The following is a 17,560-nucleotide window of genomic DNA, read 5'->3' on the forward strand; positions in this document are numbered from 1 at the left end:
ACAGTTACAGTAACAGACAGGTTTTCTGCTTCTAATGCTTCCTTATATTGTAACTTCTAACCGCACCCTTAATCGGCTAATTGCCTGCTGCATTGTGCTTAAAGTGATAAGCACTTAAACCATGATATCTAAGTTTTATATATTTATTCACCCAAACCATATTTGGTATCAATGTTATACCTAACATACTCCCCTTTTGGGTGAAATAAATATATAATACCTTTACAATCTTATCCCATATTTTTCACAACTCTCCTGGTGCTTACTGGCACCTTGGGCTTTAGTAAAATTATCAGCTAAATTGTCCTCCGACATACAGTACTCTAGCTGAATCATCTTACTTCTTATAGATTGTCTCACGTTTAGGTATCTTAGATCTGTATGCTTGCTCCTTGTTTTTACTCCAATATTTGTGGCCATTTGAATTGCTGCCTGATTATCTTCATGTATAATTATAGGATAATCTACAGTTATACCTATATCAATTAACATTTGTTTATACATTATTAACTCTGTACATAACAATGATAAACAGGAGAATTCTGCCTCCATAGTAGACAAACTTATATGCTGTTGTCTTATTGACTTCCAGCCTATTAATGTATTACCCAGCATTATGGCTGTTCCTGAAGTCGACTTTCTAGTGTCTCTTTCTGATGCAAAGCTAGCATCTGCATAAGCACTCAAAATTAAATCACCCTTTGGTTCTAAATACAATGAATAATTCATTGTCTTTTTAAGATATCTTAATATCCTCTTAGCTGCAATCCAGTGTCTTTCACATGGTGCAGAATTGAATCTAGCCAACTGATTCACGCAGTACGATATATCTGGTCTAGACCAATTACTAATATAACTCAAACTACCAATTAAAGATTGATAAATCACCTTATCAAACTCAGGGCTTTGTTCATCAGTGTTGCTAAACTCCTGACTCATTGGAGTCTTAGCCGGCTTACAAAGCTCCATCTTGTAATCTTTTAGTAATTTGCTTATCTTATCTTCCTGAGATATCTTAAAACCTTTCCGTGTTTTCTTTATATTCAAACCGAGATATTTCTTTATCTCCCCTAATTGCTTGATCTTTATTCTCTTTCCTAATGATGCTATTATTTTATTTGCTTCATCATTAGTTTCAGTTATCAATGCAATGTCATCTGTGAATAGTAATAATAATGATACTTTCCCATTTGTCTCCCTCTTAAACAGACATGGATCGGCTAAACCAGCTTTAAATCCTATATTGTCTAGTTCCTTTACAATATACTGGTTCCATTCATAGCCTGATTGTTTAAGACCATAGAGACTTTTCTTTAACAACCAACAATCATTATTATCCTTACTTTCACTTTTAATACCAACAGGTTTTTTCATATAAATAGTATGTTTTAATGTGGCGTGCAAGTAAGCAGTTTCCACATCTAAATGGTTAACTATATAGTTTTTACTAGCTGCCCACACTAAAGCTGCCCTCAAGGTTGCTGCCTTAAGACTAGGTGCAAACACCTCATCATAGTCATTAGCATTCTGCCTAAAACCTTGGGCTACTAACCTTGCCTTATGGATTAATTTACCATCTTTATCTATTTTTACCTTAAATATCCATTTGCAGCCAATGGATTTCTTTCCTACAGGTAATTTGGCATTTTCATACACCTTCATATCTCTTAATGAATTCAGTTCCTTATTCATTGCTGCATACCATTTTTCTTTTTCCTTAGTAGGATACTTTTCAATTTCTTCTACAGAATTAGGAACTTGATTAATCTGGCACACTGTGTTAGCCTGGTACCTATCAGGCGGTCTAGATACACGTGTAGTTCTTCTGGGAATTACAGGGCTTACAGGAGGACTTTGTTGAACTACTACCTGTTCATCTTCCTCATCCTGTTCAGCTATTGAATCTGTTTCTTCCTTTATGGGCACTATTTCATCCTGTATTTGTCTCTTTACTTTATTTTTAAAGTTACAGGGATAACTAATGGGATTTCTATAGGATTCAATAATTACATCTTTATTGGCATCCTGTTCTAATTTCTCCCATCCTTCATATTCTAGAAATTGGGCACTAGCACTACATAACACTTTAGATGTGCCTTTCTCCCAAAATCTATATGCCCTATGGTTTGCCTGATAACCAACGAAGAAAAATCTTTTAGCTCTATGTTGCCCTTTTTTTCTGAGTTTTGCAGGAATATGCACCCATGCTGGTGCACCAAATGTGTGCAGGTAACTTAGATCAGGTTTCCTGCCATGCCATCTGGTGAATGGTATTTCACCTGTTGTTGTATTAACAACGTTGTTCAATATGTTATTAGCACACATTGTAGCCTCCCCCCACAAAGAATCAGGTAACCCAGAATCATTTAACATTGTTCTAACCATTGCCTGTAGTGTTTGGCCTCTTCTTTCAATAAAAGCATTATGTTCTGGCCTGTATGGAGCAGACTTCTTATGCTCTATTCCAGCTATCTTAAGTCTGTTCTGGAATTTGTTATTAACAAATTCCGTACCATTATCTGTCACCAGGGTTATCAGTTGTCGTTTAGACTTTCTTTCAGCAAACCTAAGCCAATTGAAAAAATGTTGATATGTTTCAGTTTTGCTTTTCATTAAATAGCAAAACCCATATCTAGAATAATGGTCCATAATGCTCAGTATATATCTAGCACCCCCCATACTGGGTTTCTTTGGACCTATTATGTCTGCAAATACTACTTCTAAAGTTTCTTTTGTTTTGAAACCATTTAACCTATTTGCAGGCAATACTTTGCTCTTATCTTCACAGCAAACATTACAACGCAAATATTTATCACAAGGTTTTAACCTTATTCCTTCAGATAACTCAACTGTACGTTTTAGCATTTTAAAATTTACATGCCCCAAACGCCTATGCAATAAATGGATACATTCATCATGAGGCTTTATATTATTAAATACAGTTTGAGCCTCCCCTTTCTTACTATTATCTAAGATATATAATGTTCCATTTAAAGCTGCAGTTACCCTTTTGTTATCTTTTCAATTATGCAATTATTATCCTTAAAAGTAATTACATAACCTAATTTATCTAATACCCTTACTGAAAGCAAATTAAACTTTAGTTGTGGTACATACAACATTTTTATATCCTGGTTTATGTACGGACAACGTGCAAAACCTTGACCTTTCGCTTTCAGGTTCCAGCCATTGGCAAGAGATATATGTTGAGAACTTGTAGACATTTTTATAAATTTTGTCTTATCTCTTGTGATGCAGTGGGATGCGCCACTGTCAACCACCCATAAATTATTCTTCACATCAGAGTTGCTAAACGTGGCTAGTTCAAATGCTTTCTTTGGCTTTTTTACATTCTGGCTTTTTCTCTTTTTGCAGAATCTTGCCAAATGTCCTCTGCCTCCACAATTAAAACACTTTTTAATTGTGTATGCTGTTGAAGATAAATTCTCTTCTTCCGGTGCTTTACTTTGCTTTGCTGGTTTCTTTCAAACTTTGAAGATAATTTCTCTTCTTTCTTATCTTCTCTCAGCTCGTCACGCTCACGCCTTCTTCTGGCTTCTTCTAGTAGCCTGCCTGTAATCTCGGTTAATGAGAGGCTTTCTTTTGGCAATACTTCCAACGAAGTCACATAGTCATCATAGCTTTGATCTAATGAAGATAATATTATGTAGACTTTTGCAGTTCATTAAATATAAGCTCTTTTTCTTGCAAATCTTGAAAAATGCTCTTCATACAGTTTAAATGAACTAACATATCTCCATTCCTCTGAAGATGCGTTCGAAAAAGCTTCCGTGTAAGATTTATATGTGCTCCTACACTGTCCCGAACATAAATCTTCCTGAGGTTCTCCCAGCAGTTTGCAGCATTTACTTCTCCACGAATATGGACAAGCTGCTGATCACAGAGAGTCAGTCCTATGATGCATAAAGCCTGCTCATTCTTCAGTTTAAAGTCTTGTAACTTTTCGTTATCATCATCATTAGCAGGATCCCAGCTACTCACATCTGGTGGGTTTGCTATAATGTCCCACAAACCTTCTCTGCGTAGAAGTAAACTACATTTCATTGACCATGAAACATAGTTTGTTCCATCCAGCCTGGATATCATGGACAGTTGTGACAAATTTACTTGTGCCATTACTCTTCAGATATTTTGACTATTTTAAACTAATTAAAACAGTTTGTTTTTACAGTAATGTGCAACTCACACCAACTCTCTCTGCTATATCCTGGTTAGTTAGACTATGCTGCTGGGCCCATAACCAATGTTAGGGTTTGGAGATTAACCCCTAGAAGAGTATTGCAGCAGTAGTCAAGCCAGGCAACCAAAGGAGAGCGGAAGGGCCCCAGAGTATACACACACTGAACACAAACAATGTTTGTAGTTTAAATAGTTTTTTTAATCCAGTTAGAGTTTAAGCATTTGTCATTCAGTCCATTAAGTCATTCACAGTATTTCCATCCAGTAAGACTCACTAGTATAGTCCAAGTTAAGAGTCCTTGCAATATCTTTATCAGCCGATAAAGATATCTTCTCCTCCTCCGGTTTCACTCTCCAGAGAAACAAACGCTGGATATTCAGTAGAATTACGCAGTAATCAGCAAACAGTAGCAAACAATAACAGTTCAGTCACAGGCACTCACAGTCAGTAATCACAGTTAGTCGCAGCAGCACACAGTTACAGTCGCAGCAGCACACAGTTACAGTAACAGACAGGTTTTCTGCTTCTAATGCTTCCTTATATTGTAACTTCTAACCGCACCCTTAATCGGCTAATTGCCTGCTGCATTGTGCTTAAAGTGATAAGCACTTAAACCATGATATCTAAGTTTTATATATTTATTCACCCAAACCATATTTGGTATCAATGTTATACCTAACAAGTTCTTTAGGTGTTTTTTCCTTATTATTATTATTATTATTATTATTATTATTATTATTATTATTATTATTATTATTATTATTATTATTATTATTATTATTATTACAGCAGCACAAAATTTTACTACTGAACAAGTAGTGGCTGGATTTGAATCCTGAAGGAGATGGTTCACATAGAAATTATCTGATATCCCTAGAAATCTCTCTAAAAGAGGGAGCATATATATTGATCTGAGGTTCCTGTACAACTTGCAGCACAATAGGACATGTGAGATATCTTCAACTTCTCCATTGCCACACATTTGCTCAGCTACTGGGGTTTTATTATACCTATACTGCAAGAGTGCTGTGGAGAAATAACCTAGAACTTAACTAGAATTTAATTATCTGAAACTCCATGTCTCTTGTTCTACTGGTAACCATTTGCTTGGCTTGATCATAGCCTAGGATATTAAAAACAGTGGGGAAAGTCTATAGAAGGCCAACTTCTGCTCTATCACCTGTTTCCAGGGAGAGGGAAAGTTATCTCTCAGGACTCATGTGTTCAAACACTATGGAAAGAATTGAACTTTCAACCAGTAAATTTTCATTATCTTCCAGGCCCTTAACTGAATTTGAGGCATTTCCTGTCTCAGTTCTCAACTGGACATTTGATGCCCACTAGTGCAGCTAAAATGGATTGCAGGGATTTTGGTTGTATGGTTTCTAAAAACTCTTTCTTCCAAAAAAAAAAAAAATGTTTGTGCCCTGTAGAGAATTTGCTTCAGTGTTTTAGCCTCAAAGACTGTGGGGACTAATTATCCTCTGCCTGTGTAAAAAAAGTGTTTGACAGCATTTGAGGACCTGAAGGCTGATTGCTTTGTGTGATCCAGATGTGCCTTCTAGGGGTGGGTTTCTACCAGTTCTCACCTATTCGCTAGAATAAGCAGTTTGGAGAACTGGTTGTTCGAAGAAATTACTGGCCTAATCCTGTAAGGAAGGCAGGAAAGAAACATTCTGGTGTTGCTTACAGAAACTGCCTCTCCATTAACCCTTATTACATTCTTGGCAGGACTAGACTTCCTGTCTCAGGAACTTCTCTGGAGTTTTTTCCCCCTCCTTTGCTGGTACTTTGCTTCTGTGGAGTGACCATTCAAAGTTACAATGGCACTGAAAAAAGTGACTTATGACCATTTTTCACACTTATGACTGTTGCAGCATCCCCACAGTCATGGGAGGCCAGGCGAGGAGATGCGTGCCTCGATGTGAGTGATATTGAGTTGGCCATGCCCAGCCAATAACATGACCACCAAGCCATGTCCACCCGGTCACATGACCACCAAGCCACACCCACCAACTAAGCCACACCCACAGAACTGGTTGTTAAAAATTTGAATCCCACCCCTGGTGCCTTCCAAATATCGTTTGTATGGAAAACCACCCCAAGGTACTTCAATATATTGACCTGTTCTATACTGTGTCCTTTAACTCTCCAAGAGTATTGAATAGCTCTTTTAGCAAAAACTGGGATTTTAGATTTATTGAAATTGAGGATCAGGTTATTTTATCTGCAGTATTTTAATGTTGCTGGACTCTCTTGAGCCCAATAGACGTTTATGAAATAATATCAGCATTGTCAGCATAAAGAAGTATCAGTATTTTGTGCTGTGCTAAATTGGGAGGATGGAAGTCAGGGTTATGCAGAAGATCAATCAGGGAATTAATATAAAGATTGAAAAGGGAAGGGGCCAAGATATATCCCTTGCATACTTCTCTTTGTATACTTATTGAGCCAGATAAAGTCCCTTTTTAAGGTTACACCTTAAGGTGGAGTTAGAATATAGTTTCTGTGCGAGATAGAAGAGGTATTTATCAATAGTAATACTTTTTAGTTTATCCCAGAAGGTGCTTCTGGGTATCAAAACAAAGGCCTGTTTAAAGTCAAGGAAGGCCATAAAAAGAGAGGATTTATATACATACATACATACATACATACATACATACATACATACATACATACATACACACACACACACACACACACACACACACACACATATATAGTACAAGATAGTGAAGTACCAAAATATGATCAACTGTTGATTTCCCTTTCTTGAATCCAGCTTGTTTATTTTTAATTATGCCCTCTGAGATTATCCAGTCTTGAAGTTTGTGATTTAGGTGATTAGCATAGAACTTGCTAATAACTCTCAATAGACTAATGGGCCTATAGTTGCATGGAACATTTGTATTTCTCTTTTTATAGATTGGTGCAATAATTGCCATTCCCAAGGGCGGAGCTGGCGTCGCGATGATATGGCATGTAATCTTGGAGGTCTGAGATTGCTGCCGATATCTTTGCTCCTGGATGGTCCAAATGGATCTAAACCGTCCTGAAGAGATGGTGAATGTAAAGAGCGCATCCTGTTGATCCCAGGGATACCACAAAGTCCCTGGTAGATCCAGGAGAAGCTCTTTTTGACAGCGGCAAAGAGGCAGCTATTAAAGCTGCTGAAGTTGGGACAGCTCCGAAACAGAAGAGGATAGAAAGAGAAAGTGTGCTGGTTTGGTGAGAATTTTTTCTTTACTTTAAGATTTAAAAGGACATTCTAAGGAAAAGAAAGAATCTGTAAAATCTCAGACAGAAGTAATGAAGCGGTGATTGTAAACGGGAAGTCAAATTAATTTTTTCTTTTCTTTGCTGGACTCTTTATATACAATTTTTTACTTTGAACTGGACTGGTCTTTTTTTCTGTCTTATTTTTCTTTTTTGTCTCTTCTCCTTTTTGTCTTTACAATATTCTAGGCTAGAGATCACTTTTAGTATTTTTTTTCCTAAACCCTTTTTCCTTTTTAATTGATTTTTTTATAATAATTTGTTTGGAAAAGGAGGGGGAAAGTGAAAACAGAGGAAACTTTGTAACACTGCCAACTAGACACTTAGAAATATTGTTTCTCTTTTTTTCTCTCTCGACCAGACAAAGCTGAGAAAGAATTCAGACTTCTTTTCAAGGACTCTGAGCCTGTCTGATAAGATAGAGGGAAGAACATGGGAGAGTGTTATTGCAGGTACTCACCTGGGTTTCTATCAGTAGTTGGAGTCTGGTGTTGAAGTATACAGAAAAAAGATGGTAAGATTCTAGAGAAGAGAGCTATAAAAATTAACAAAAGCCTTGGATAACTAAAAAGGTGCAGTGTGTTCTTTTTCTCTTTTTAAAGTTGGGCTATTCCTCACACCCCCTCCTTATCAGTTTATTATTTGTAATAGTTATTTGGATCCCTGGACTTTTGGAACCTGCTTTTGTCTTTCTTTTTGCTTTTGGAGCCTAATTTTTACTTTTGCATTTTATTTTAAAGGAAAAGTCTTAGTATTAATGTTTTCCTTCTTTTTTTTTTAAGGGAGTAGGGTTTTTCTTTTTCTCTCTCCCTCTCCTGCATTTTTTATTTTACCTTCCATATTGTGTTTTTTTTTTTTTTTGTGGCTTCCTTTTTTTGTATACTTTTTCATACTTGAGACTTTTTAATTGGATTAAGGTGTTGAAGAACCTGAAGAAATTCCTTTTTCTTTTTAGTTCTTTACTTTTTTATTTTTCTGCCTTCTACAAGATTTAACAATTTTTTCCTTTCTCGGTTTATTTATTTTTTCTTCCTTTTTTTGAGCTTTTACTGTTATTTAACTAACTAATTGGATTAAGGTATACAAGAACCTGAAGAATTTTTTTTCTATCTTGCTTCTTTTTTTCCACTATTTTTATTTGGATTCATAATTGGTTATTTCACAAGTGGATTAAGGTCTAGAAGAACTTGAAGATTTTGAATTGTCTGAAATAAGCAGGAAACTAACAGTGTCTGGTTCTTCAATTTCTACTTCTTCCTCTTCACCATCTGGAGGACAACACTCAATACAGGCGATGTTACAAGAAAAAGAACTGGAAAAGGTGACATTGCAGATGATAATGCAAGGAATTCAAAGCATACAAGCAAGAACAAAGAATACTGAAAGGAGAATAAAAAAACTGATGAAAAGGTGGAGAATATTCAACAAATGATGAAGTATGATGAGAAATTCAAAAAAATTGAAGAAGAAGATAAACAAAGAGATAAGAAGATTGGAGATATTGATGGCGGATTAACAGTGGTTGAACAAGATAAAAGTGGGATGCTGAGATGGGAGATGGATAGATCAGAATTTTATTTCAGATTTCAAAACATAGTGGAAGAAAAGGGACAAAACTTAGCTGAGATAATGATAGAAATCTTGGCTGAAGCTCTGGAAATAACCAAAGAGAAGATGATGGATGGAATAGATGAGGTTTTTTGGGTCTTCACAAGATATACAATGAGAAATAGCCTACCAAGAGAAGTTCACATCAGATTTACAAAGAAAGCCATTAAAACACAAATATTGCAGGTGGCAAGAGAGAAAACATTGAAATATAAAGATAAGGAGATTGTGGTCCTAAAACAAGTGCCCAGAAGAGTGAAAGAGATGAGAAGAGAATACCGATTCTTGACTAAATCCTACTTTAAAAAGAGGTGAATTATAGATGGCTGATTCCAGAAGGTTCACATGGCAAGAACAGAGACACAGAATTGACTCAATTGAGAAAGCTGAATTGTTTTATACTGAATATTTGGAGGGAGAGAGGTGGAGACAGAAAAAGAAATGTCACTAATTGAATTCCAAGAGGATTGCCAAATCACGACTGAAAAAAAAGAAGGTACAATAGGCGGAAAGGTGGAAGTTAAGGAACAGCGTGAACCAAGGTCTACAAGAGCTGCTAAACCTACTTATAAAGTATAAACATGGAAGAGAAAAAACTGATTACAATTAACATAAACGGACTTAATTCAGCTGTTAAAAGAAGGAAAACTTTCCATAAATTAGAGAAATTAAACTTTGATATAATCTGCCTACAAGAAGTACATATTAAAAAGCAACATGAACAACTGTTGATACAGCCAAAGTTAGGGAAAATATTTACTTCTTTGACACAATGTAAGAAAAGAGGAGTGGTTTTATACATTAAAGATATTATCCCAGTGAAATTGATCTATACAGATGACGATGGAAGATTAATGGTGGAAACAATGGACAATAATATGAGAATACTCCTGATTGCAATCTATGCCCCGAATGACAATCAAACTACATATGAAAATAATTGAACTGGACTATGCTAATATCGTTACAATGGGAGACTTCAATGGAATTGTAGACAATAAATTGGACTATACAACACAGAAAACAAGAAAGCAAAACAGAAAGAATTTCCCTAAATCCTTTTTTTAAATGACAGATGAAATAAATTTAAAAGATGCATTGAGAAAAAGAAATGCTAAGACTAAACAATATACCTTCTATTCAAACAGACATTTATCATGGTCCAGAATAGGTATGATATGGTTGTCAACAAAATTGTTAGCCAATATGCAAGAAATAAATATTGAAACAAATATTTGGGCAGATCATAATCCAATGACAATTAAATGGAAAGGACAAAGAAGAAGATCTAGATGGACGTTAAATAATACTATATTAAAGGAAAAAGACTTCATACAGAGGATGGAGAAAGAACTGGCTTTTTTCTTTAAAGAAAATAAAAAAGAAGACACATCAATGCAGAATGTATGGGATACAATGAAGGCATATGCCAGAGGCTTGATAATAGACTATACAAGGAAAAGAAATATCACGAAAAGACTAGACATTAAGAGGATGAGTATAAAGAACTTGAAAAAGAGTTACAGAAAATGCCACAGAAAAAGAACATTAAGTTAAAAATGGATATAATTAAATATAAAATGGGATTAATGGAAAAAGAAGAATTAGCACAAAAAATTAAAACTTTTGCAAGATGCTAGAATAAGAGGAGGATTTTGGGAGTTGCGCTACCAAACTACAAATTTGATGTGGGTTAAGGAATGGATAACATTAAGAAATGCTAGATTGTTGACATTAGAAGGATATGATCTGTTGTTGGGGTGGCATACTTTTTTATGGTACAAAGGAACTAAAACACAGGGGTATTTTAGAAGACATTATATACGGGAGTCTCTGTGGTTAAACTGGAAGAAGACTAAAAGGCAATGTTATTTGAAAATTCCAGTCTGGCTATCGACTATTGAAGCATTTTCCTATCCGATAATATATAAAAAGGAACAAACAGTTAGATATGGTGAAATATTGAGTGAAAATGGTGAACTTAAATCTATGCAAAAATTAGAGGAACAAGGTATAAAGATGAATTGGTTTTCGTATGCACAAATACATTCAAGATATGATAAAGATTCTAAAACAGAAGGTTTCTATGATAAATTGACTGATTTAGATAAGATTTTGACAGGTACTAATGAAAAGGTGATTAAAAAATTGTATAGATATTTATTAGAAATTAAACTAGAAGAAGAACAAGTTAAAGAAACTATGATTGATTGGGGGAAGAATTTTGGAGATGGGATTGATCTAAAGAAATGGAAAAAATTGTGGTCTCAAAATTATAAAATGACATTGTCAACAGCATATAAAGAAAATTTGTATAAGATGTTTTACAGGTGGCATTTTCCCCCAACAAGAATAGCAAGAATGTTCAACAACAAATCTGAAAAATGTTGGAAATGTCATCAGGTACCTGGCTCATATTACCATATGTGGTGGACTTTGTATGGATATCAAAAAATATTGGACTAAAATCCACACATGGCTGGAAAAAATGACAAAAAAGCATATAGACTTGAAACCAGAGATATTTTTATTGGGAATTTTACCTGAAATATATAGTAAAGAATTGAAATATCTGATTGTAAATGTATTAACAGCGGCTAGGATTGTTTTTGCCAAAAACTGGAAAAATGAGAAAATACCATCACAGGAGGAAATTATTAAAAAAATATTGGAATGTGCTGAAATGAGTAGATTGACATTTGAAATCAGAGAACAAGATGATAAACAATTTTATAAAATTTGGGATCTATTCTATCAATGGTTAGACAATAAAACATGGTAATGAAATATGTAGATTTTTAGAACATAATGAATATATAAAGATGTATTTTTAATTATATCTACAAAATGATTGTAGGATAGATCTGAGATGATAATATGAACTGTCATAAAACAAATAAAATAAAATATGGATTATCTCATAAAGCATGAATGAATAATAGTATAGTCAAATGATTGATTAATTATGATATTAATGTATTTAGGAATATTTGATTGACAATATGAGAATATATAGAATGTAATTGTAATTGAAGACTACGAAGTGGAAGCACAAAACAATTTGTAAACCAACCAACACACTGTATGTGGAAGATATATGGAAGATGGCTTGATGTTTTTATGTTTTGTTTGTCTATGTTTGTCTTAAAAAACAATAAAACTTTTTTTAAAAATTGCCATTCTCCAATCTCTCGGCATACATCCAGTCTGATCTGTAAATGTAAAGAGACTTGCTAAAAGAAGTATCCACCAGCTAAGGTTCTTTTTAATTATTTCTGGGAGAACACAATCAGCACTGGGAGCCTTATTAACCTTAAGGGATCTCATCAGTTGTGATACCTCTTGTGCTGTAACTGGGGGCCAGTAAGGGGCTGGGTCCAAATTAATCTGGCTCACATTCATTTCATGGGTGGGTTCCATATACAACACTTTGAAGTATTCTTCCCAGGTGTGAGTTGGTACTTGGTTAGTTGGGGGAGGGAGTAATTTTCCAAGTCCTCTAGTGATATGCCAAAAAAGAGATGTATCTTTCATCCTAACAGATTGAATTAATTTATACCAGGACTCCTTCAATGCTGCACTTTAAAAAAAAACAAAAAACTTTATATTGAGCCTACAAGTATCTTAGGTGGTGAATTTGATCCTCAGAATCAAAAGCTTTTACTTTTTTCTGTACTCCTTATTATATGTCCTCTTTAATTGTAAACAATCCTGATCAAACTATCATCTGTTCTTTATAACCTGCTTTCTGGAATGAGGCAATGTTCCATTGGTGAGAAATGATTTTAGATTTCAATTAAGATCTCAAACCTATATAAATATGTTCCTTGAAATTTACTTTCTAGGAGATGTGCATACAATTCTAGAATTTCTGAGGCTTGCATCCATTTGGTGACTTCAATTGCATTTTTCTCAGTTCATTTAATTCTCACCTGGGTATTATAGTTATCAAACCTTGGTTTATAAATTGAATTTCCAGTGGGATGTCAGAATTAGAATTATTCTATAGTGGTCACTTTTCAGTTGTGTATCTACTTCTATCTTCCATGCAAAATTCAAAAGATCACTATCCAGTATCAACTGCAGATCTTCTTCCTGCATCCCAACAGATAGATTCTACTAGGTAGTCCCCACTTATGGAACCGTTAAGGATATGTAGGTCCAGATGTGCAATTATCTGCCTTGCACATAGTTTTTAGGTCTTTAAATTCTCTAGAATGTAAGGGTTCCTCTAGTACAGGGCTGCCTCACTCATGGTTTAGCAAAGGGGGAAAAAATCCTGATACATCATGTGATGTCACCATGATGTCGCAAGTTTGACACCCCTACTCTAGTATGTTCTCCTGATAATGGATCTTAAATTGATTAAATAGCTTGATTAAATATGATCATTTAGTCCCATCCTAGCATTTAAATCCCCACCTACAATTATTGCAGCCATGGGACTATAGATAAAATTGTTAATGTGCTCTCAAATATTATTGATCAGATTGTTCTTATTAAGAGGAGGAATATAAATATTTAAAAGCAAAATCTCCAGGGATGAGAGCAACCCATGGCTGTAAAGAAGGCAGTGAGACACATTTAAATTGCAGAGCTGTGGTCACTATACTGCCTTTAGATCTCCTTCCCACCTTGTTTAGGGCAGCTGGGATAGAGTTAACCTAGTAACCATCTAACTCCACCTCTGAAGATTTCCTATAGGAACCAAACATCAAATTGTGATATATAGTCAAAAAAAGTTTTTTTTTTTATGAAACTGACCAGCCAGTGATATTCCAAGTTAAGATGGGAAAGAGGATAGTCATTTGAGGCTCATCAGGAGATATGGTTTTTACAAGAAGAAGCTTTGAGGTTATTATATTGGGTTGGGAGGTCATCATCAGCCATTATGGTTTCCTCCAAGGGATGACTTCACTTCCTACATCAGCTCTTGGGGGTCTTTTTTGGAGTGGATGACATTGAGACAAGGATAGCATTTAACAATGCTTGCCTTGTGGGGGGCTTCTGCAGATGGCGAAAGAGAATCATGCTGCATCTGGCTCTGTGTCATTGAATTAAATCATGCATCTGGCTCTGTGTCATTGATTAAATCATGCTGCATCTGGCTCTGTGTCATTGAAGTTGGCAAGGATCCCCTGCCCATCCACTGATTTGTTGCTAGAGTCCCCATGGAATATCCCGAGGAAAGTAATGACTTCTCCTCAACTGCAGGATCCTCTACTGGCCCAAGAGGATTCAGTCTTCTAGTTTTTATAGAGCCATTTTCAGGTAATCCATTATTTGCAGAGGGGAAAGTAAGAGGCTCCGTGTTTGGAGGTACAAGGTCTATAAGTGGCTCAGCTGTGGTAATTGTGGCTAGATAGGTTTTCTTCAGATTTTCTACTTTGAATAGTACATTGTCATGTTCTTTTCATGGTAAGGAGCCAAAAACATTAATAAGGCCAGCTTCTGCTCTGAGAACATCTTCATTAAGTAAGGCTGACTGACTCCCACACTCTAGCTCTCTCTAGGTTGGGAGGGAAGAAGCAGTGACCTTGGGAGCTAGTATATTAGCTATTAAAGGTTTAATCTTTTTATCAGAAAAGACTCTAGTGGGAAAAATTTGAAAGGAAACTAGAGATGCTCTCATCTTGAATAGCATCAAAGGGATTATAGTCTGCTTAAAGGACAAGAGAATCTGCTTTTTAAATTTGTTTTACTTACAATTCTCTTTCATGCGAAGTGCTCCTCAATTCTTGGCTATTTTGCAGAGTTCAAAGGAGGGAGATGTCCTGGGCTAATGCCATGGTGTTTTTTCTTTTCCCCATAACTATCAACTCCAATAAAAATCTGTTATAAGTCCCAGTAAACGTACTAAAAATCTAATTACATAATAAAATAATAAAACCGAGTGGAGCTGCTATAAATGTGTGTTGCTTGGCTGATAGCTCAGACTCCTCCTGAATTAGGAAGAAAGGATTTCCTATCATCATGTTCCTGCAGTGTACAGCTTCATAGGGCTTTACAGCACTCTCTGGGTGGTTTACAATGTCAGCATGTTGCCCCCAACAATCTCGATCTTTGTTTTATTGACCTTGGAAGGATGGAAGGCTAAGTCAAACTTGAGCCCCATCAGGGTTGAACTCCAGACTGTGGACAGAATTTGCCTACCATGCTTCATTCTAACCACTGAGACACCAGGACTCCTGGTACGGATGTTGTCCAGTTACAGATTACTATACAATCATATTAAAAAAGTTGAATCTATCTCCACTTTCTGAATTGGACTACTGTATGTATTAATGATATCTAATAATCTTGCAAAAGAAAAATGTTGTATATTTACAAATGTTAATGCAAGGTGTTTCAAAAGTAACTTTTTTATTTAAAACAAAACTGATACAATTTCCAGAAAAGGTAGGGAAAGAATATGATTTAATTTATTGACTTAACAGTTTCTGTGTCAAATTTACATTTAATCAATTTAAGAAGAAACAGTACTGGATTTACATGCAAATTGATTGAATGAAGCATTATAACTTCATGAAATTAAAAATCCAAGTAATTTATATTCCATTATATAATCATCCCTCATTACTGCAAACAATTTCACCATATTTCTGGTGCTCATTAAACGAATCATAATTTTTAAGACATGAAAAATAGTATTTCCTGATCTTAATCTGATTTTCACTCTTTAAACCTACCATATCAATAGTTACATATTAAATCTACTATTATTAGAAGTAAGTTACAGAAAGTTCAGGGAGCTTTCTCCCATATTTGCATTAAATTAATTGTTGCTGTTGATTTTCTTAACTAAATTTTAAAAGTAGTTACAGAAATAAAGAAAAAAGCTACCTCTAAGGCTTACACAGTCAGACAATTTTGTTTGATAGAAATAGCTTTATAAGATGTCAAACAAATATTGGTGAGCGGAACTCCAAATAGGTTCTTTGCTTTTATGAAGCATGGAAGAAATCAGTCCTTGAAGGTTAATTGTAAAGCAGAGCAACTTTTCATTTTTAAGTCATGGACCAGCTTGCTCATCTAGTCTGTACATGCAAAGAAGCCATTTTGAAAAGGTACAGTTGGCTGAAACACATCGTCCTTGATTTATTGCTTTGTGAAATTGAGTTGTTACCTTTGCTGCCCAAACCATCAAAAGGTAATCTGGCATCAAGGTTCTCCCTTGGTGATTCTTTCAAATATATAAATTTATATATCTAAAAAGTCTTTCATACATCTAAATGTCTTGGCCTTGATTGGTTTATTCCCCGCCCCCCAAGTTTTATTAGATTTTTATTTTAAAATAAACATCAATATCACTACATGAGCAGTGTGGCCCCTGGGTATAATTCATTTTGATACAGACATCAATAATAATATTCATAATGGTTGTTATAGTAATCAAATTTATATAATCCTAGTATTAATATACACAGTTTTTTAAAGTAGTTATTCAGTATTATATTCCATTTTAATGCCAATGATGTTATAAGCATACATGATAATAGCATCTTTCAACTCTAATATTTTCCATCAAGTTATTACAATATTCTATTGCATAAAGATTATATCTGCTAGTATTCCTCTATTTCTTATTTCTAGCTCTATTCTAACTTCTAGTCAGGTCACCCTTGCTAATCCTAATATGTTTATATAAGGCATTGGTTTACTATTTTTAAAGCATACATTTGAGTAAATATAAATCAATGTTCTACTACGTTTCTCTTGAAGAACAAAATGAATTGTGTTACACTACTTTCAACTGACCAGGATAGTACAAACCACTTTGATGTACATTCACACTATAAAGGGAATCATAGCTTTTCTCCACCTGTGTGTAATAGATTTCTTCAGATACAGTTGGTGCTTCTTTCGAGCCCATTGTACCATCTGGATTGACATTAGTAATGCAAAAACACCAACTAAAGAAAAAGAAGGAAATTGCTGGTCAACTGGGGCATTGTCAGAAAATATATTTTCTCTTGTCCACCCTCGCCATCCATACAAGGTTGTTTTAGAATTGGGGAATATTTTTACTGCATTATAGCTTAAGTGAAGAGGGACAGGATCCTAGATAGAGTTCATGCAGTTTTGGAAGTTGTCTGAGTAGCTTTTATTTTTAGTAGCTTCTGTGTTTACTGAATATTATCTATTTAAAAATAATGCTTCCTCATATTTCCTGATTTCAAAGGAAAAAACTTATTATTGAAATTTTCCTCACTGTTGGATCAAAACATTTATTAATGGAAGGAAATTAAATTAAACAGCGCACACACTGCAAACAACTAGCCTTTAATATCATATTTTATAAGTTTTCGTAAGTAAAAGTTCATCTTTGGAGGGCTACTTTATTTTCTGGTATGTGGGCATTTGTATTAATGATCATGGCAACTATTTTTTTGGGGGGGGGCAGCCATTTTCATTCGTATCATGTGCTCCCAAAATTGCAAGTGCGCCTTTGTCTAGAAAGACTAACTCTAACAA

General features: G+C 34.9%; 1 protein-coding gene across 2 annotated transcripts in view; it reads right to left on the bottom strand.

Annotated features, from left to right (window-relative positions):
- Window positions 1-15,431: 15,431 nt before the first annotated feature.
- Window positions 15,432-17,560, bottom strand: part of TECRL (trans-2,3-enoyl-CoA reductase like) — a 66,060-nt gene continuing 63,931 nt past the window's right edge. For both annotated transcript variants that reach the window (XM_087946835.1, XM_026678366.2), the window contains one exon: window positions 15,432-16,998. In XM_087946835.1, the coding sequence (XP_087802961.1) occupies window positions 16,874-16,998 (125 nt within the window). In that variant the 3' untranslated portion in view covers window positions 15,432-16,873. The remainder of the gene's footprint in view (window positions 16,999-17,560) is intronic.

Source organism: Notechis scutatus, chromosome Z (genome assembly GCF_049901735.1).
Source record: "Notechis scutatus isolate UNSWTSFEM ecotype Mainland chromosome Z, rNotScu1.2, whole genome shotgun sequence".
Classification (NCBI taxonomy): Eukaryota; Metazoa; Chordata; class Lepidosauria; order Squamata; family Elapidae; genus Notechis; species Notechis scutatus.